General features: G+C 37.0%; 1 protein-coding gene across 21 annotated transcripts in view; it reads left to right on the plus strand.

Annotated features, from left to right (window-relative positions):
- otofa (otoferlin a) overlaps positions 1-22,438 on the plus strand; it is a 109,012-nt gene that overhangs the window by 55,594 nt on the left and 30,980 nt on the right. For 11 of the 21 annotated variants that reach the window (XM_023278670.3, XM_035952115.2, XM_035952116.2 and 8 more), the window contains exons 6-12: positions 13,643-13,716; positions 13,942-14,071; positions 14,941-14,995; positions 16,410-16,541; positions 20,369-20,431; positions 20,869-20,953; positions 21,135-21,294. In XM_023278670.3, coding sequence (XP_023134438.2) covers positions 13,643-13,716; positions 13,942-14,071; positions 14,941-14,995; positions 16,410-16,541; positions 20,369-20,431; positions 20,869-20,953; positions 21,135-21,294 — 699 coding nt within the window. Of the gene's footprint in view, positions 1-12,325; positions 12,443-13,642; positions 13,717-13,941; positions 14,072-14,940; positions 14,996-16,409; positions 16,542-20,368; positions 20,432-20,868; positions 20,954-21,134; positions 21,295-22,438 lie in introns of those variants that run through there. The other 10 variants (XM_023278675.3, XM_023278682.3, XM_035952119.2 and 7 more) reach the window with 3 other exon arrangements.

A 22,438-nucleotide genomic window follows, 5' to 3' on the forward strand; every position in this document is an offset into this window, starting at 1 on the left:
ATCATGTGGAGCAGGTCATGTGATCTGGAATTAACACACTTCCTTGAGAGGTGTTTTTGTAATGGGGAACTTAGTTGAAAGTGATTTCTCAGACACAGATACATTTTGTTATTTTTCATATAAAATTTGATATATTACCAAAAAAGAAATATCTGGTTTGATTATCTCAACTTAAGAAAAATAACACAATCAAAACAATTTTTGAATAAGCTCATTTTATTATTGTTTAGCTAATTAGAAGGCGGTTATTATTAAATTCGGGCAGTTATTTAGTTGACATTTTAGTGATATCCAGTCATTTTCTTTTTTATTAATAAGCGATTGTTTCCATTATAAATAATGTGGAATTTGTAAAGACATGATGATAATGAACATAAAAATATTAGTTTTTTTTACTTAAATGTATGCAAGATATATCCTGTGGACTTCAAAAGTCCCTCAATTGTGTATTGACCCTGACATCGGTGTCGCCTCATTGATTATTCAAATGCATTCAACAATGTAGTGGAGAGTCTGTCATTCCCTGGTATTAACTATGAAAAGCTTTCCAAGGCTATTGTATTTATTTCTATACAATTTCAAGATGAAGTTCAGACAGACAATGAGAACAAGCTCTTGTCAGGATCCATGGACCTCCAACTACTGCTGACTGTTTCTGTTACATCAGCTGCAGCTTAAAGGTCATGTGTGTTTCTCTCACAAGTATTTGTAGTCATTACAGTTTTCAGTGGAGATCGAACGCCATTATATCTTTACTGCAAAACACTGTAGGTGGCTTTTTAAGGTATATCGGTTTCTCTTCATCTCTGTAACTGAGTGAAATTGCACCCAAAGTTCCCCATCCCACATCTACCGACCCCCCTCCTCCACAGCGTCTCTGGGCCTGCAGGATGATTTATGGCGGCGCCCATAAAGCATTTTCTGCTATCTGCGACAACACAATCTTCCCTCTTTGCAGGGGTTTTGTTATTTCTGATTAGCAAATCAGCTTCTGTGTGAGTTTTACTGCCAGTAAAGCAGATCTCCTGAAAGGTGCATGCACATGTAGGCAGACATGAAGAAGAAAGAATTCGAGGCTCCAGCTGTCATTTGATCTGCTGGCATCAAACACAGGAAATAAAGAAAGAATGAGATTAAGTAGTGTTGCATACTGGAGTATGAGCCTACTTTAATGCCAGTTCAATATGGTTGAGCATTTCTTTCCTGTTGAGGCGCTTAATAAATCACCCTGCACTGAAACAAATAGCTGTTTATTCACACCATTTAGAAATGCAATGACCCATTAGCATAACATCAAATCAGCCCTCAGTCTGTGCGACGCTGCTGTTATAAATGATCATTTACTCAAAGCAGTGTTGATTTACAGTGTTTACTATGATTTAGTGCCAAGTATGTGATTTATTTCTTCATCGGGGGAAATTGCAGTGTCTTCAAAGGCAGCTCTGGCGTCATGCGGTGCTTTGGTGCAGGTGCTGTGAGGCCTTTTATCTCACTGCTCTTTATCTCAGTGGGTCTGATCACGGCAGCACCGAGAGAGCATTCATAATAACAGATACGTCAGAAGACATACCGAACGTTGCCCTCGTATAGGGTATAGATTTGGGTCAATGTATAATTGAGGGACTTTTGAAGTCCATGGGATATATCTTGCATACATTTTTTATTAAAAATAAAAAACTAATGTTTTTTTATGTTCATTATGATCATGTCTTTACAGGTTCCATAATTATTTATTATGGAAACAATCACTTAAGAAAAAATGACTGGATATCACTAAAATGTCAACTATGATACCTGTGAACTATGTTACAGAAAATCCTGCAATTATATATTAACCTACATAGTAATCTTAAATATAGATTTTGTTGACTTTTTGTTATTTGTTTTACTCTACTCATATAGTTATGTTTTGTACTTGTTTAAAGTTTGTTTGGGCAGGTATATAACCTGATTGTCGTCTCCCGCATTCACATGTTAGTTTTACTGCAGCTGTAATGTTGCAACAACTTCCTGTTATCTATCGTGTCGTAGAATTTTCATCATTTACATCATGTAACTGAAAGCTGCCAAGCCCCTCCCCTAGTTACTGTTGCTATGCTCCTCAAGCTTTCTGTTCTTGTGTGCAATTAACAATAATAATGGAGGCAAATTTACAGCTCCAACTGGGCCAAACATCAAAAGATATTTGTTTCTGGGAATTAAACTTGGAAAAGTGGGACAGACAACATCAGATATTCATTCTGAGAGAGAGCACTGGTAACCCAGTTAGGTGTTGAATTATGGGTTAGCCATTACGCTGTTAGTCTAACGATTGTTTTCCAAGCCATTAATAGTGAGTCTTTCAGAAGAGCTCAGCCTTTACATTAGTACAGTTTAACCTGCAGGAGTTTCTGATGGCTCATGTAATATGTTCTGCTGCCACAGAGGAAAGAAATTCATCTTTACTGCAGAAATAAACCAGAGCTGTAAAACAAAATCTATAAAACTGCCAAGTATTACTGCTGTCAGGGATGATTAGCTTAAAAGACACAGTTTGATGAATGTTAACTGCCACAGAATATATTTCTGACCGCGTACAAGACAAGAGTGTAACAAGAAAGAGCGTGAGGCTGTAGCTGTCAGTGAAGATCTGCAAATGTGGGTTTTATGTATTATCATATTTTATGTTTCACTGAAAAAGGAAAACAGGATTCACTGATGAGGACGTTACTCCCCTTTAATTTACAGTTTCTCAGGGAATGTTACAGAATGAAAGTGAAACTGTCTTTTTTTTTTTTTTTTAAACAGATGTTGGAAAAGTTTTCTTCTAAACATCTCATATTTCAGCCATTACAGTAGAATTTTTTTTAAACCATGGATCATTGATTTCAGACGGAGGTTTCTCATTTCTAGCTGCTGGCTGCCAGATTTGTCATCTGAAATGAAACTGTTACAGTCAGATTTTATCAAGGGCAGCTCTATGCTCACATTAGTTCCACAAGTCAGCAGAAAATGCTGCCTTCAGGTTGCTTTTTGTATTTTTCACTTGCTTTACACACAAGAATGGGCACTTGATGGATACATACAGTACATTAGGCTAAAATTGTGCTAAAACCGCAAAAAAAACTTTCAATTCTCAGAACCTAATGGTTCATGTAGAAGCTTGTAAACACAAAAGTGGTCTTGTTTTGCTTTGTACTGTGAGTTAGTTCTGCGATAGGTTGTGATGTTTTGTTCCTTACCACAGTGACTGAGACAGACAATTTTTACAGAGATGACCAGATGAGACCATTACTCACACTGGGGTGGCACAAATATTGATTTCTGTTTTTTTGTGTGTGTTTTTCTTTTTTGTTCATTGTGGCAAATCACTGTAGGTCAAATAGACAGTCAGTTTAAGCCTTGACTATACTCTGGTGTGGACGTGCAGACAGACACACGCAATAGGACACACCAGGGGTACAAAATACACCTGTCAGTCACATGTTCTAATACTTTAGCTCACATGAAAAATGGGTGGGTTCAAATAAAAGGTGCTATCTTCTAAGTTGTGTAACAGATCCAGATGTATATACCTGGAAATTACTATTATTATTTTTTTAAGCCTTTTTTTTTAAACCATTAAACTTATGCACTGCTACTATTGATGTCCAATATGCACCACAAGCAATGTTATGACACACACATTGGACTACACAGTTACTGTACAGTTTTACAAGTTGTCAACTTCCAAGCAAACAGCAAGCGCTTGTCAGCAAAAATCTTTAGATCAGTGAGTCAGAACATTGCTGACACACTACAATTACAGATAAGAATTTATTGAGTCTTGCTCTGTTTAAGGATTAGTGATGAGTGCTATGAAAATATAGATTATTGAAGTGTTTTTTTCTTTAGAATAAAAAAAATTATTATTTGTCAGTCCTTATTGGCAGATTTAAAATTATGTATAGAGTATATGTGTATTTCTCTTCGGGTGTTTTTGTGCTCATTGCCTTCTGCTGAGGCAGATACTCGACTGAAGCAGTTTTCTTCAGATTTTTTGACATTCCTTGTTTCTTCTCGTGCGCTCATGTTCCCTCGAGGGACTGCTTTGTGTTCGTCTGCTCTGCTGCTGTGTTTTGCTGTGATTTTCAGTGGTTCTGTGTGATACTGCCGGTATGTAAATGCGACCCCTTTGAGTATAAATATCCCTTTGTGTTGTTTAGCGCTGCGAGCCTTGATGAGGGAGCAGACGATTATGACACGAGGACATGCCTCTTGGGATAAAGCCGAGTTTCAACATCACCTATGTGTTTCCCCCAGATAGGTGTCGTACAAGTAATACAGAGGAGCGGATCTTCTCATTGGAAATTATTTCTTTTAAGAGTCTCTGGAATCCCTAAAATGTTGTCATGGATGTCGAGAAAAAAGGAACATTTTGGTTCCAAAGCTCTTTGATACAGTCTGAGTCAAAGCGTGTTGTCCGGAGGTTTTCTTTCCAGCCCGGTTGATGCAATAACAGAGTAAAAAATGCAAGAGTTCTATTTGGAGTGAATATTAAAATTTAAAAGGCAATGAGTGTTCATAGAAAAATCATTGTTGTGTAATATACATTCTCATGCCTCTTCTTTCCACTTTATTGTCCTCATTTTGCCTGTTATTCTCGTCTTTTTGTGCTTCCTCAGTTTTATCCTTCATCATAGATGTATATATACACATACACACTGTTAAATATTCTGAAATGTATTTACTCTACAAGTAAATACACAAACACACCTAAAATTTGGACCTATGATTTTTTAAAACTGTTTCATTTGCTGTATGTAGGCCAAGAAAGCTCAGAGGACTTTCTTGTTTGCATTAAACTTGCATAAGCCTTTAACTAAGTGACATTCATGAGGGTAAAGTTATAAGCGAACTCTTGCTCACAGGCAAAGAATATCAATTCCTGATGAATGAATTAACTTGTGGGCAAATGAAGCGGCAGTGTGACGCCCTTGAGGAGCGATGTCAGAATCACAGGGATGAGAAGCAGTATTGATGTTCTCGACTGAAGTCCTGCAAAAGTTGAGATCTCGCTACAGTCGAAGTGGAAAGTTGAAAACAGCAGTAGATGCCCCTGAGCTGCAGAGAAAGAATTCTGGCAAAGAAAAACATCAGGTATTGAGAGAAATTGAAAAAAAAAAAAGGACCGCAGGATGTTCAATAAGTTTTCAGGACAGGGAGTTCTGTTTTAGTGAGAGTTTTCATTCCGCAGCTGTGTTATCAGGTAGAGCAGATCTGTGTCTGGCTCAGGTTCAGAGGATCTTGGAGGCATGGAAATATGTGCATCTAATCCATGTGTGCGTGGGAGAGAACCGGAGTGTGTGTACAGTATCTCATTGAGTCCCATTCAGCAGAGCCCCCAGAGCAGAACGTATAGTAAGCTATATGTCAGTGAATTATTAATTGCTGCTGGGGTATTTTTTTTAATCTCCATGTTATTCAGTTATTGTGATCGGAGTGCAACTTTTACACAGGACCACAAAGCAAACAACTGTAATTCTAACTAACTGCTATGCTCTAACCATTAGTAAAGAAACTGTGCAAAAGTATTTAATAAAAGACAGCCAATTCAGAAATCAGACACCCTATGCACAAGTAAAAACAACAGGTAAGTGGAGTCAGAAATGCATTAAACCGTCCAATTAGTTATATCGTCCTTCATGTCCAACAACAATGAATCACAAGTGACAGAAGATAAATCCTCTGAGGTGCGAACAACACAGTAATTAATCTAGTAAACTGCAGAAGAATACGATACAGATCCCAGCAGTAATTTAAGTACATGTTAATTAAAATGTTGTATCAGCAACCTCAGAGAGATGCGATAGTTGCTAAGCTCAGTCAGCAGAAAGCTAACTGCAGGGAAAATCCTTATGTAACCCACCGACGCAGTTTCTGTATGTTTTTGGCTTCTGTCACATTTTTACTCACTGTGGGCTCAATGCCAATGAGGGGAGAATGTGTTTTTTTTCTTCAGTTTTGTTTTGTTTTCCAGCATGATCGAGTTAGTGCACTCGTCATGTGGAAAAAAGTGTTTCTTACATATTTTCACATTTTTAAGCTTGGTTAATTTTTCCCACAAAACCAAGTCACGCACGGTTAGTTTCAGGTTTGTCGAAAAATCTGACATTTCTTCCTGTCTACACAGTTTCTGGTTTTGATAAATGGTGTGATTTTGGGGGGATTTTGTAAATGCCTTTCAAAACCCACAAACAGGTTTAATCGAAAAAGCTCACAACCTACGAACAATGGTACAACAGCAGAATTCTGATTTTATTATATTAAGTAACCTCATTTAGATTAAGAAATATCATGAAAAAACAACTTAAAAGCCCAAAAAGTCATCCATTGGGATTTAAAAGTAAAACAGCTGTCTAATCAGAATGACAAATATGTACTAAGAATTATAATTTTTAAAAATTAATCCATTTAATCTATTACAGATGAGAAGCATGTTGAGACAAAGAAAACCGGAAACAATGATACAGAGTGAATCTATACAAGTGACAGAAAACAAATTTTGAATAGCAATATCTGAAATTCTTGACAAGTAGTACGAAGATAATCAGGAGGGTTCACTTCAAAACGAGTTTGACACAGTCGTTTTGCGTTTGCTGCCTCGAACAGAAACCCTAATCAGACAATATGGGTGTCATCATGGGGGTTATAAACTTTCTTTTTAAACAAAATTAACCAATCATATCCCACTTACTTCAGTCAAGAGAAAGTTAGAATGGAGAACCATCAAGAATACAAAAAAATATTGTGGTTAAAAGTGCCAGCAGAGACAATGCAATGAAATGTTTCAGTTGCGTAAGTTAATATATTTGTTGTACTACTCAGTGACTCTCATTGTAGCCGCTTTTTTCTAACATGACAGCTGCACATTGGAGCTCTTAAAATGTAAACTGTATTGATTTAAAAGTGATACTCAAGAAGTGCATTTAGGTCTGACACTGTCTGTTGATGAAGGATATGTGGACATCACTTTAGTTTTTGGCTAAATAAAGGTGAAATTAAGATCAGCGATTAAATATTCTCTGTGATAAATGCCAACAGAATAATTAATTTTCTATTCTGTGTTCTACTAGCAAATCAGGACCAAACATAAAACATATTTATGCATTTTCAACATCACAAGCTGAATGCATGTAGGTTCCTGTGGCAACACAATGCATACATGGTTCTACTGTGACCGCACGGCTTTGCTCATTGATATTATATATAATATAGATATAATCTATGACTCAACATGAATCTTTATCATTCATAGAGAATTTTGTTTGGAAAAGAAATGGTAAAAGGTTGGTACTTTCTACAGCTGATTTGAATTCTGAACTCTGAACACCAACTTTGAATCTCCTCAGCAGCAGGTTAAAAGAGCGTCACCTTCATTACACTGAAAACTCTAGTTTTAATCTAAACATACCTCACTAACCCATTATTCTTGCTTTGAAATACACCCCTCTGATAATTGAGTAGTGGAGAGCTAGAGGTACATACAATATATAAATGGGGGCATGACTGGATAAAGGGTCAAACGTGATAGGAAATACACATGACATAACTGAGATACATTAAACAAAAAGGAAGTAGTGGCGAATAAAAATAGCCAAACTGAACGAATGACTGAATTAGCCGATGCCAAGAATCTAAAACAATGACAAATTTGCCTTGTTTGCATTCAGTTCCGGTCTGAGATTTTGCAAAAATATAATCTGTAAGAAAAAAGCTAGACTTTAATCTAGATATGGGTAAAGTTAAGGAAGAATCATATACATACATGATTGTGTCATCTGCATAGAAATTGATTATTAGTAATAATTAGTAACAATATTGTTTATGTCAAGCCTTTGTTATTGAAAGGTTGAATTGATCAGTACAAATCAGATAAATATGTATAAAAACCAGCCTGCCATGAATGAATAATACAGTTGCAGTCTGCTCTTTACATAGTTGTCTGTTATCTGGAGATTTCAGAATATGAAGGGGTTATTCATGCAGTCAGTGCAGTAGATAAAAGAGAACCACATTTGCCACATATCAGTCACAGCAGCGATACAACAGTGATACAAGATTCAAAGCCAGCTCTCCGAGTTAATTGCATCTTACACTCTCATCCCTCTGCTCCTTCTCCCACTGCTTCACATGCATATTACAGATAGCTGAGGGTAATATAGTACACAGATACAGAAGATGGAAATAAAGCTGTCAGCCAATAATTCTGCATCACTTAGATCATTCATCTTTGAAGCAATTTTCATGTGTAATGAGACAATGTATTCATGCTTTCACGTATTAATGATTTGCACACAATAACCCTCAGACATACAACGCAGTTAGTTTTCAGCTATAGGCATGCATGCACATATGTTTCTCTGCTTGTCTGCTTGTTAAATATGCAACAGCTGTGCTTTTCAGACATTAGTCGGGTTGTTATCGGTGTATCTACAAATCTTGAATGTGCATGACTTCGCATTCAAGGTGTTAATTTGTGTGTTGGTTTGGTTGGTGTGAAATGTCACTGGTTCAGTCATGGTCTGTACTACAGATCAAAGGAGCGAAAGAAAAGAAAAGGTCTCAACAAGTCTCTATTTTAAAGTTTGACATTTTATGAGTTTTGCTTTCAGACTCCCAGAATAAATTTGCATATTTGCATTTATCTAATTGGAAACCGCAGTTGTGAACTTTCTTTGCCTCCAACTGATGTCTTTCAAGGTTGCATTTCATCATTAAATCGGCATAGAGGGATGGCTTGTTCTTTAAAAAAAAAAAGTGTGAAAAACTTTCAAGGTTCAACTCATTTTAAACTCAAACAGATGCCTACTGAAAGCATTTGTCTCTGATGTTTGTACATTTATTCTTACTTGGCTCAGCAAAGGAAAGGAAAACAAAATGAAGGGAACCAAAGACAAGTAAGTAAGATGTTTGGCTTCACTTATTCTTTCCATACATTTTTAAATGATTCTCCTCTTTAGATTGCAGTGTCTTTAGAAAACAGACTGTCCTCACCAGAAAAAACGTTAACATTGCTCCTTCAATATGTTCAACTATTTGACCTGGACAGTGCACAACAAAAGTTGGTACACCCCTGTGCAATATTACTCATATATCAAATAATTAAATGAAAACTGTAGAAATTGAACAACAGAAGTAAATACACTTTTGCTCGCACAAATTAGAAACACTGTAATCACTGAAATAAATACAAGTACAGTTGTTGTTTTGTGAACATTGTTATAAAATGTGCTTTGAACACCAGAACTTTATCAGTTTTGGATCTGTGGGCTGTGTCTATCTGCATGCCTGCATCATGGCTACCCATGGAAAAATTTTGTTGAACACTTAAAAATCTTATAGGACTTCACAAAGATGGACACGATACAGAAAAGCATTAAAAACAGCTTAAAATCAATGGAAACACAGTTGCAACTTTAATCAGGAGGTGTAGAACCAGTACCATCAATCAGAGCCGCAGTGACTGTCCTCATCAAATGTTGAGGGTACATTTTTTGGTCAGATGTGATACATTTGGTCGTGTCCAATATGGTCAAGTATACAGAAGGTCCTTGGTTTAAGACGTCCTCGACCTATGGCGTTTCGTCATTACGTTGGAACTGGTTATGTGGAACTCGTTGGCGAGCAGAGCCAACGAATACGTCATCACATGGCGCTATAAGACGGCTTTGTTTACATTCACCGGTTGTACGTCACATTGGATTGTGCTACATTCGCTAACTTTTTGCCCTTCATTATGACTCCCAAGCGTAAGTCAGACTCTTCTGATGGCAGTGCTTCAAAGAAAAGGAAAGCCATCTCCATGAAAGTGAAATTAGATATATTAAAATGCTCGGAACGGGGCGAAACGCAGACGAACATTGATCAAGTTGTAAAAACAGTGCAACATATTGTAGTGACCCTCTGTAATGAATGAGGCTTTATCCTGTTCTCTGGTCATTTATTGAACATTTCACACAGGCTACTGTGGACCGTAGCCAACGCCAAAATAACTACAAAAACCTAGAATTTAGCTCCAGAGTTAGCCGCTGTTACCAGCCCTTTCACTTGACACACAGACTACTGCTGACTCTCAGCCAATCAGAGGTGAGCTAACTAAACATGGCACATTCACTGGCATCAGGTAAATCTCAAACTGAACAGTCAACATTGAAACCTCAACATCAACAACAACAACAACAACCCGTAACAATATTCTATCATCTTCTTGTGAAGTGACTCGTGCATGAAAGCTGTTGGTATTCATGACTTTTCCGAAGAACTGATCGATATCCTGATGCACGTAGCGGCTTTGTTTACATTTTTACCGCAGTTCCGACTTGCGCAAAAATTGACTTGCATCCATCCATAGGAACGGAACTCCAATTTAAGTTGAGGACCTCCTGTAATTGGCATGAACCTGGTCAAGGTTACCACAGTGAATGCATAGTTCCAACAGAGAAGCACAGAGGCGGTAATGTAATGATATGGGGCTGCATGTGTGTGAAAGGTAATGGGGAGATGACATTTATAGGTGGACAATGAATGCCAGTGGATATACCATAATACTGACTGACAAGGAGACTCTCAGTCTGCTGAAATTTGACAGAAGGGGAATTTTCCAGCATGATAATGTTCCAAAGCAAACTGCCAAAATCACACAAGAGCTTCTCAAGCATGTCCAAATATGTCGCCTGACTTGAATACAATAGAAAATCTGTGTTGTATTTTACAGAGAAAGATAGAAAAACACAACTCCTCCAGCAAAGAGCAGCTGAAAGAAAATGTCTCTGAAGAAGGTGTCTTCCATGTTTAGGTGTATTGAATCTGTTATCAGAAATAAAAGTGGACATATGAAGTTTTGAAAAAATGGATTTGAATCTTGGTAACAACAAACGTACTGACTTGTTGCATTGAGTTTTTACAGTGGGGCCAGTATTTCTGTGTTGTACATCTGTATCATTAGTTTTTACTATTAAATAAGAGCAAATACCCTACTCTTTAAACTTAAAAGTAATCTAATTACTGTAAAGTATTACTTTTAATCTAATCTAATTACTGTAAGATAATACAGTTTTGAATCATTTGACATTTAGATAATATTGAATACTCACTTCTGGTTTATTCTGTGTGTTTTCCTGACAAGTGACATTTTATAACCCAGCAAATAATGCTGTTGACTCTCCAATGCTTGGAAAGAAGTAGTGTGGCCTTTGTGACAGTGCTACAAAAACCTATTAGATGGTTGCAGTGAAGCAGCTTATCTCTTTCCCCACTGATTTCCTAGCTGTCTCCTCTATATCCTATTTAAGATTGGCAAAAATGTGTCTTGTCACCTGCGACCACCATTCCAAACCCTAACCTTTTTCTACCTTAATCAAGTAGTTTTAGGTCCATGAACTTTACAAAAAGACCTCAACCATTGAGGAGGTAGATTAGAAAATATCTATCTTTATAACACTTATTTGGATCTTTTAAGAATAATACTTTTGCACAAGGAAACAAATCATATAATTAAGAGAGAGTTGCAGATGGTTGCTGATCAGGCTTTATATCTTGGATTGTTGAACTTTAAGACGGTCCAACTTTTCTTTGGATGCTCTATAAATTCACTCAGTGGTGACTCATTCCTTAGAGAAATAATTGTGAAGATGAAAGACGTTATATTGTGTGTCTTCTGTTCACATAGTCACATTGTGCATTCAGTGCTAAATAATCTGCTTCCTTCAAGGCAAAGAACTTATGGTTAAGAAATTATTTAAGATTCAGGTTTATAATTGGATTTAAGTGTGATTAATGCACAATACAATGAAAAGTAAATATCTTGTTATTGAAAATTATGCAAGATATTTACATTTATTCTTTACTCTTTATGATTAAATTTTCTTCTTCTTTTTGGTCTCCTCCTGTGGCAGTTTTCCCAACCTAAGAAATAAATGCTTGCTTTGGCCTATTACCACACTTAGTTGGTGCCACTAAGATTTGCTTTATTTTAATATGCTGAACAAGAATGTTGTTTTTTTTGGCACATAATAGGCTTTTAATAGTCTCCCACCACATGTGGCGCTCCATTATTGATGGCAGTAATTTTCCTGTAAACATTTCTCTGAACCAGAGCCAAATTACTTCTTCTTTGAATTAAGTAAAATATGAAAGTACAATGAAGGTGACGGTTATTGGTGTAGAGTTCAACCCCTCCATCCTTCCCCTCATCCTCCTCCTCTATTTGTATCTCCAACCACGACTCTCCACCTCCCTCTCTCCCCCCTCCTCCCCTCCTGTCTGCCCTGCATCATCCACTCATCGATCCAACTTGTATCTGCCTGGTTGGTCTGCGCTAATCTGCACCTGGCAGGTGAAGCACATGGAGATACAGTTTTAAATAGGACCAAGCTTGGGGTGGATTTAAGGTGATCTGACCTCTGTTGGTGTCTTTCATGTGGTATGTATGAAAAAAAGCACTTTTTCACACATTGTGTTTGAGTGTGTTTGTCTTTTCTTTTGGCAGTTTATAGTTAAATCATAGGGAGACAAAGAAATGGGTTGGGTTACTGGAACATCTGAATTTGGGATTGGCTGTGGATGCAGATCATGTTCATTTTCTTGATCAAATAGTTTTTTCATTCAATCAGTTGGTTTCAAATTCAGTCCAAGATTTAAAGACATTTTGTTTCTTGACTTAAGTGATTATTGTCTGTTAATTTTGATTGATAGAGTGATCTTTTTAAGTCTTGCCTTTAAGTATTCGTGGTTTTCGATGCAGACTTGTTCATTCAAACTTGCCTACTAGGTGAAAATAAAGTGGTCAAACTTTGCTTTGTAGACAAGATGCAGACTGAGAAACCAACAAGTGCAAATGTCCTTAATGTGCTGGAACTTGAGGGGAGAAGGTTTGGCGTATATTTAAAGATATGTTTCCCAGTGTTTTGTCTGTTTTCCTCCCATTCCTGGAAGTGTAGACTTTTATTTTTGTAAAGGAACATCACTTCGCCATGAACCTGTCAAATGAGATGGTGTCATATAGTTCAAGTTTTCTATATTCCATGAATTGAGCTTGAAGGTTGCTTTAGAATAATGGGTTCAAGATCAAAGCAGACGCTGAACTCTGATACACTTGACTCTGAATGCTTGAGGAAACAAAAGGAAAACCCTCCTCTTCATTAATTTCCTGACATGGATCCATATCCGCAGCAAATTGGACGGTCACACTCATTTTTAATTATTAAGGCCCCTCATTTGTCGACCCGCTGATGACATCACAAGCTCTTTGTTGCTGCGGTGATATGTGATCCAGATAATATCAATGTGGAGACATCGGATACTCTTGTTTTGTGATTGAGGGTCTGGAGAATTGGTTGGTGGTGATGGGGGGGATTAAATCAACTGGAATTAAATGTCCAGCCGAGGCACAAAGATGTCCATGATATATGGACAACGTTAAGGTGTTGGGTTGCATTTTGAGTGAGCACACAAGTGGTTTTCACTGAAGCTGAGTTCAGCATTTAGTATTAACAATTGTCTTCTTAAATGTGCCTCATGATGGAGAGTGAACTTTACGAGACAAGTGTGAAATTGGCCACTTTCCTGATATCGCTTCCCTCTTATCTCCTGTCATTTTCACTGTTTCATTCTCATTCACTAGAGCAGGGAAGGGAGTTTTCTCAGCCATGAAGCTTGGCAAGATCAAGAGCTCTAAAGACGACCACAAGAAAGGAGGTAAAACATCACACAGTTCAGAGCCTCTTTTATCCAAAGTTAATGATTTTGTTAATCATCAATTTTTATTTGAATCTTGGACAAAAGTGAAATTTTGATTAGAATCTGCTGAAATATTTATTTATGTGCAGGCTTAAAAGTGGTAGATTTCCTTTACACAGAATACCGAAAATACTAGAGACCTTAAAAATCTGACTTTTTAATTGGTGTTTTGCTTTATTTTAGCAGATGAGCCGGCAGTCCTGGATATGGAGGACCTGGACAGGAAAGCGATGCGTCTTGCAGGAACACTGGACCCAGACACCATCTCTTTGGCCTCGGTCACCGCCGTCACCACCAACGTCTCCAATAAGAGGTTTTACACAGTAACACACTCATGCACACACAGCAGAGAATAGCACTCAGATATACACAGAGGCTCAGAGAGGAATTGCGCAACCGGAATGTCAATTATGTCATAAAATGCTGTCTAATGCGATGCAATTATTTCTGGTTTTGTGACCAGAGAAAAAGGACTGTGTTGGTTCCAATCACTTAAAAGGGGAAAACCCTAAAGGACCTAGAATTCTTTGAAAACCGTTCCTTCAAAGGCAGTTTCTTCAGGCTACTGCTGTTGAATAGGCCTGACCCAGCTTCTGTGAAGGCAGGCCTGCAAATAACAAAGAAGTACGGTGTGTGTTTAGAAACCCAGCTGCCTGGATTCTGCAAAATTTCTGCAGATGGCGTCATCTAAAGGTGTGTTGCAAGTAAATAAACAAGAAGATCTCAGCACAGGAAACATAGAGGATTATAATCAATCAAGTTCAATCAGGACTACATGTCACAAAACTGCTGATGCACCCAAATCAACTTAAGCTGGTTCCACCATCTCGCAGTATATTCTTAATTTACACTTATGGATGGAGAAAGCTATGTTCATCTAAAATTCTAAGTTAGAAGTAAGCTGGAGCCCACATGCTTCCTTAGTTTTCCGGATTAGTTGTTTGGTTGGTAAAACCATTGATGAGTACTTCCCAAAGCCCAAGGTTACATCCTCAAATGTATTCTTTTGTCCAAAACCCAAACATATTCAGTTTACTGTCACAGAGAAGAAAAAAATACAGGAAATGCTCACATTTAAGAAGCTGGACTCAGACAGTTTTTACTTTCTTTTAATTACTCAAACCCAGCTCTGCTCTTCTAATCTACTGTAGAAATATCCCAAACTGTGCTTCATCTCTTCAGGTCAAAGCCAGATATCAAGATGGAGCCAAGCTCTGGAAGACCGGTGGATTATCAGGTGCTTCTTCTTTTCTGTGCATGAACATTTGTGTGTATTTGTAGGTACAAACGCAGGTTGATGGATTTGAGTGTCAGTATGTAGCTTCATCTCCACTCCTTTCTACATTTGTGAAGATTTTTAATTTTTTTTTACCTTGATAGAATATATGTAGCTCAGAATGTTGGGAAATGGACTTGCTACCTTTCTTGAGGAGAGTTAGTTACAAAGAACATGCTACACTTATAGGGAGCTGGAGGTGATTAGCTTAGCTTAGCATAAACACTAGTGGGAGGTGGAAACGGCTCTTTAAAGTTTAAAGGGCCTTGTTGTAATTGTAAGCTTTAGGTTCACTAATTAACATGTTGTATCATGTTTATTTAATTAATACACTTGAATCATTTCTTGACAAAGAGCAGATGCTGCACAGAAAGTGCTGTATGGTGGGAAAAACTGCTGTTTACAAAGAAATACACATCATAAAACCAAACACTGCAAGTTGTGACGTTTCACACTGTTATATAGGAATGGAATTTTAAACTTTAAAAAGGAGACAAGGCACAGATTTCTCTTTCAACACTCCTCTATCATCTTGTGGCTTCAACAATACACTTAACGGCAGTAACATTCTGTGCAACATTCTTCTTCATGGTTTTGCCCACAGATACACGAGAAGATTAATAGCTTTCAATTCCTTCTGTTAGTATAAGGCTCTGACATACTGCAGTCAGTTAGCTGTTTTCTGTCCAAATCAATACAATTCTGCTCAATAATTTACACACTTTGTTTAGTTTTTACAGAAATCAAAGTGTAAAAATGCCACTTTACTGCTGCACAGTGGGGTTAAGTGTCCAACTGTGCATTATAAATCTATATGTGCACAACTATGCGTCCTTGTTTTCATTGCCATCGTGGCTGTTTGCCTGCTCTGACTGCCACACTGAATTCATTCACCATAACATCAATGAAAACACAACACAGTGAGGCTCTAATGTCAGCCCTTGGCCTACTTTTATGATCTGTTTAATTTAAGAACATGAATACTTGGTGTTATCCCGGTGTAATCGTGGAGCTGCAGACTCGCTCCCTCTTTATTTCGTTTGTTGCCCTGTGTTCCTCTTCATCATCCAAAGCCTAATTAAACCAGAGGGATGTTTCTTGGATGTAGAAACCTTCAGCTTGTCTCTAGTTTGTCCATCAGCTGCTCTATTACTTTAGCATGGGGAGATGTCAGAGTAGAATCACAGGCTAAAATAGTGCAGTCAGGCAAAAGCCCCCAACACTCTGAGTCATTAGTTTGAATGGTTTTTCTGTGAGTTGTCCTCGGGGTAATTATCGTGCAGTAAGTTGAATGATTGATGATGGCAGTGTTGGAGGAAAGTCTGCTTGTTTAAGGTTTCCTGGTCAGATCTGATGTGTTAATATCTCCCATCAGATCAGCATCACGGTGATCGAGGCCCGGCAGCTAATAGGCCTCAACATGGACCCCGTGGTGTGTGTGGAGATCGGAGATGACAAGAAGTACACGTCTATGAAGGAGTCGACCAACTGTCCGTACTACAATGAGGTGAGACCTTTTTAGCGCTGCAGAGAGGAAAGTAAACATTGTCATATAAGCTTTTAGTCACCTTCTCCTTCATATTGTTTACCCCATAAAACATTGTTTAACTTATGCAGTGTTACAGTTGTGTATATTTATTTAAATTTTGACACTGATGTTCAGCTGGGATTTCTGATTAAACAGGTTGTGATTTAATTCAGAGTAATCATTCAGATTAGATTAAGCTCAGCTGTTGTGGTAAAAGCACTATTCCACGGTGCATACAGTGTAAATGCTGCAACACGTGCAGTTAGTGCTCAGGATGTAATTTGTTGGGTTGACACAATAATCAACTCAATATCGTGTATGATTTAAACTGAAATTTATGTATTAGTTGGTATAAAAGTAAGTTCGTTAATGAAATTGGCTTGACAACTTAATTTTTCTTCACCTTGAGTTCAGGATTTCAAGTCCATTCCCTGCTTTAATATCCCTGGACAGTTTGGTACACTCTAAAAATGAATTCAAATGACATATTCCCAACACTTAATTTAGTAGCAAGATTTTAAAAAATTTAATTTCTTCATTTAGATAAAACTTTAAAGTTGCACATATTATTTTGATAGGTTGGGTTGACATAGTTGTGTTGGTAATTGCATTAATTTTATATTGTGTGTAATTTAAATTCAAATTCTCAACTGCATTCCAAAATAAAAAATTTATCAGACAGAATTTACTTAGTGAAACAAGAAAGCCCTAAAATTATTTTTAAATAGTGTAAAAATACAAGTTGATACAACTTAATTGTATGAGCAATCACTTTAAAGACTTGTGTTTATGCAACCAATCATTAGGTAAGTAGAAATACCTTTGATCGTAGAGGAAAAGCTAATCCCATTTACTCAGTGTAGTTTGTTGGTTGGGCATGATTTCATTAGAAGTTGCCACAACTCACTCTTTTTTTATTGGTTGTTCATTCTTCTTGTTAAATATTTGCGTTATTTTTTAGAATGTAACATTGGCTCACAAATCTATATGTGAAACATGTTGCTTAAGGTTACAAATCCACAGAGAATTCTAAATTATTATAAATATCAATAAATTGTCATTATCAAATACCATTCTGCAGTTCCCCTCAGCTCCGTGGACCGTTTTAACTTTTTCAAGTTCATTGTTTTGGTTTTGAAGCAGCATTTTGTGCCATTGTAGTTCATAGTGAAAAGGCCTAACTGGTGACAGGTGTTTCTCAAAGGGAAGACATCAGTCGTCCATTTTTCTTCTTTCTCTGCAACTCAGACGTGCATAAAGTAGTTCTCTGTGAAAATAAACTGCCTGGCCAAAAAAAAAGTCTCCACCTGGATTTAACTAAGCAAATAGATAAGAGCCTTCCATTGGATAATTACTGCAGTGATGAATACGTTTCAGCTGCAATAACTTATTTAACTCTAGCTGATGCACTGAGGAGCTTCTCATTTCTGAAACAGCCATGTTGGAAGACAAATCCTGTGGTCATGGAAAGGATGTTAATCTGTCTCAGAAGGGTCAAATTATTGGCCTGCATCAAGCAAAGAAAACAACTACGGAGATGAAACTGCTAAAATCAGGTTAAGAACTGTCCAATGCATCATTAAAACCTGTAATGATAGTGGTGAACCATCACCTTCGAGGGACAAATGTGGTCTGATGAGTCCAGATTTACACTGTTCCAGAGTGATGGGGGCATCAGGGTAAGAAGAGAGGCAGATGAAGTGATGCACTCATCATGGCTAGTGTCTACCAGCCTGTGGGAGTTAGAGTTATGATCTGGGGTTGGTCAGGTTCAGCAACGTTATGTTCCCAAAGAATGAGGTCAGCTGACTACCTGAATATACTGAATGATCAGGTCTTTCTATCAATGGAGTTTTTCTTCCCTGATGGCATGGTCATGTTCCAAGATGATGATGCCAGGATTCATGGGGCTCATATTGAGAATGAGTGGATCAGGGAGCATGAAACATCATTTTCACACATGGATTGTCCTCCACAGAGTCCAGACCTCAGCCCCATTGAAAGTCTTTGGGATGTGCTGGAGAAGACTTTTCGTAGCGGTCCGACTCTCCCATCATCAATATAAGGTCTTGGTAGAAAATTAATGCATCTCTGGACAGAAATAAATGCTGTGACATTGCAGAAGCTTATCGAAACGATGCCACAGAGAATTCAAAGCTAAAGTCGGTCCAACAAAATATTAGACTGTGCGATTTTTTGTTTTATTTTTTTTTCTTTGGCCGGGCAGTGTATAATGTAAATACTTATTGACTCTCAAATACAACACATGATTCTCTAAACTGGATTGTTCTTGATAAGACTGTTCCTGAACAACAGAGAATCTCTGTCAGAACAGCTTCAGTCACAGTGAGGCTCATGCAGAGCTCGGCCTCTTTGTTGTGCTCCACAGGTAGTGAAGGTGACAGTTTGTCTGTAATCGATTCTTGCTCTTTCACTGAAAATCCCCAGTAGACAGACAAAGTGGAAACTCGATCGATCAAGATAACAGTCCTTCAAGCTCTCTGTGCTCATATCACAACTGGTTTGGTTTCTGCCGGTTCTGCTCTGTGATTTTTCAGCTGCTGTCACACTTTCCAGGAATAATCATCTGAAATTAGCTGTGGAGGGAAAATTTAATCATCTCTGGCCTTTAGAGGGTCACTGATTACATTGGAAAAGTTCCATTATCATGAGAATTGCTGAATAATATCACATTTTGCATTTTTTGGTTAGAAAGATAGGGTTTTGATTAAAAAAAACTGACTTAACATACCTACTTTCAATACAGTATAATTAATCAATGTTTAATAGTGTATTTTTTAAAGTGTTAAACCCATGTGAGTGATCCTGTGTTTTAGCCTCAATTACGTGTGTGTTTAGATCAGGAACAGATTACTGAAGAGACTCTTACTAACACTTCTTATGTAAAAATTCAAAGTCAAAAGCAGGGATTTTCAAGATTCTGATTTTGCTGCTGATCAATTTTTTTTAGTGCATTTGAATGGTGTTTTTATATGTTAATCAGTGCACATAGCCTGTATGTATCATGCTATCCTACAGCAACCTATTTACATAAAATAAACTCTGTCTGTATGAATCAGTTATTGTAGGAGTAAGCTTTGATAAAGATCTTCTCTTTATCTCCTTAAACAAAATACAGGTGTGTTGGTAAGAGGTTTGAAGTTAAGGACAACCAGCAGAATGCTAGAAAAAATACGCAAAATGTCAAACACTAACAGCACATGGAAAATCACACAAGATACACACACACACAAAAAAAAACAAAACTCAAAGTCATGCCACAACTGTGTCTGTGTAGCCCACTTGCTTTAGTGTGTAGTTTGACTTTGGAAGAGGTTCACATAACCTGCAGCGTAGCTTTACATGAACACCTAGAGCACAGATCTATGTTTTGCTATTTCTTTTCAAGCCTCTCATGTTTGCTTCTCAAAAAATTTTAAACTTGAAGCACTGGAGCTATGTCTGCAATGTTTTCTCCTAAAAATATATCTGTTTCAAAAGCATAATTGCTCTGTTTTGTGGCTCCCAGTGAAAATTTATTCTCTACATTCATCATCAGATCAAACTCCCACAGCCCTGCAAAGGCAGCTGATCTCCTGCAGAGCTGATGTGAAAATCATGATGGCACTTCTTATCTTTCCCTCCACTCAGTAGTCAAAGTCTATATTGATATTTTCGGAACTTTTAAAGTTACCTGGGAACAATCCTTTTGGTGCATTTTTCCTCCCAGAGCTAATCTTATAGAAGAAAGTCTTATCTGTAAGTAAATACGCTTTAATGGAAAATCTTTTCTCTTCTCTCTGCAGTATTTTGTGTTTGATTTCCACGTCCCTCCTGACGTCATGTTTGACAAGATCATCAAGCTCTCAGTGAGTAATTTATAACACAAAATGTGCACACTGCAGTGCAGCTAAGCAAACTGTTACCATCGTCTTTTGTTTGCCTCTTTTGTACAAGTTCTACTTCACAGACTGACAACATTACATTATTAAAACATCAGCTTTACATTTCCAAAAATGAGGAAAAATTAGATCCCTTCTTAATACTTGATGGTAAAGATGAGATATTAATGCAGCCGACACTATATAAGGAAAAGTGTAAAGGGATTTTTAGAAGATGTTGCTGGTTATTACATTAATTAGAATGTTTAATAATAATGGAACTTCCAGATGTAAAATGTAGACGATATTATCATAAGACTTATGCATTTAACATTAAGTGAAACACTGTACAGTAGGTCTCCTTAAGACATTTTGTGAAGTTTCACATTTCTGTTAATATTTTATTCTCATTTCTGTCTAATTAGGTTATTCATTCTAAGAATCTTTTACGAAGTGGAACCTTGGTGGGAACCTTCAAGATGGATGTCGGGACTGTTTACTCTCAGCCTGGTAAACTATAAGCTGTAGCTCCATTAAGAATATAATAAATACTTGTAAGTTGTACAGTTTCATAGATAAAAGTGTTATTGTCAAGTCTCACTTTGCACCAAAGTTGCTGTCTATCTAAGCATGAAGATGCAGTTTATCTTTAGTTGCTGTATCGATTGACTGACTGCCTGTTTGATCCCAGAACATCAGTTTTACCACAAGTGGGCCATCTTGTCTGATCCTGATGACATCACAGCGGGGTGCAAAGGATACATAAAGTGTGACATCGCTGTGGTCGGGAAGGGTGACAACATCAAGACCCCACACAAGGCCAACGAGACTGATGAAGATGATATAGAGGGGTAAGAGCTGGTATTGATCAGAATGAATTCTTTTAAAAAAAATAAATAAATAAATACTGGGGCGTCATGAAATTTAATTTTTTACAGTGTACAAAAAAAAGACAAACACTTTTAAGCTACGGAGTCAAATATCTGATCATTTTCTTCATTTATTGCATTTCTTTTTGGATTTTTCTCTTGTAATAAGTATAAAATTTATGTAAAAATAATGGCATATTTGTTTAATTTGACCTACTCAGAGTAGTATAAGTATGGTTAATGCTGAGTGAAAAGAACTGCTATTACAAAGATTACTGTCACATATGTTTTAACCCTTAGATGTAAATTTTTAAAAGTTACACTGAGATCCTTAAGGACAAAAATGTCCATATTAAAAATGCCAGAAAAACTTTTCATGACTTATCTCTTTTGATCTACATCAGTGCAGATCATAATTACCAAATATTGATTCATTTTCAGGTTTTGACTAGTGGTGGGATGCAATTTTTAAAAAAATATCTAATTAATTAGAGGCTTTGTAATGAATTATTTGCAATTAATCACATTTTTGTCAAATAGCAATATTTGACACAATAAGCAAAATTTTTCAATTGAAATAAATTTTGGTTGACGACTAAATTGATGAATAGACATGTGAACATAAACAACAAAAATGTTTATGTTTCATGTATATTTATCTGCATTTTTCATCTGGCTACTACATTCAGATAACTGTAAACTCAATTTGTTTACATTACTTTGTTGTTTTTTTGTTTGTTGTTTTTTGTTTACACTGAAAAAATTAATTAGTTTCTATAAAATAAGTGCCAAACAGTAAATTCTTGGCTGGGACGTGTCAATAATTAACACCAACAGTGATTCTGATGCATTATTAATTTTCATGCAGTGAAAATAAACACACATTGCACTCAGGGCCTTAAGAACAACAGTAACATAATGTAAACAACTTTGCGTGCACAGTGTATTATTGATATATTTTGGGAGCTAAAGGGTAAAGTTTCTAAATTCTCCCAAAAATACATGCCTTTAACAAATTGAAAATGAAAAGAACATTAATGTCCCCACTGACCCATAAAGGTTAAATAATCACCTAATTTTCTCCCCAGATTGTACTTTTCTTAAATGCAGTCACTAACTTCTTCTC

The sequence above is a fragment of the Amphiprion ocellaris genome, chromosome 12 (genome assembly GCF_022539595.1).
Source record: "Amphiprion ocellaris isolate individual 3 ecotype Okinawa chromosome 12, ASM2253959v1, whole genome shotgun sequence".
NCBI classification, from domain to species: domain Eukaryota; kingdom Metazoa; phylum Chordata; class Actinopteri; family Pomacentridae; genus Amphiprion; species Amphiprion ocellaris.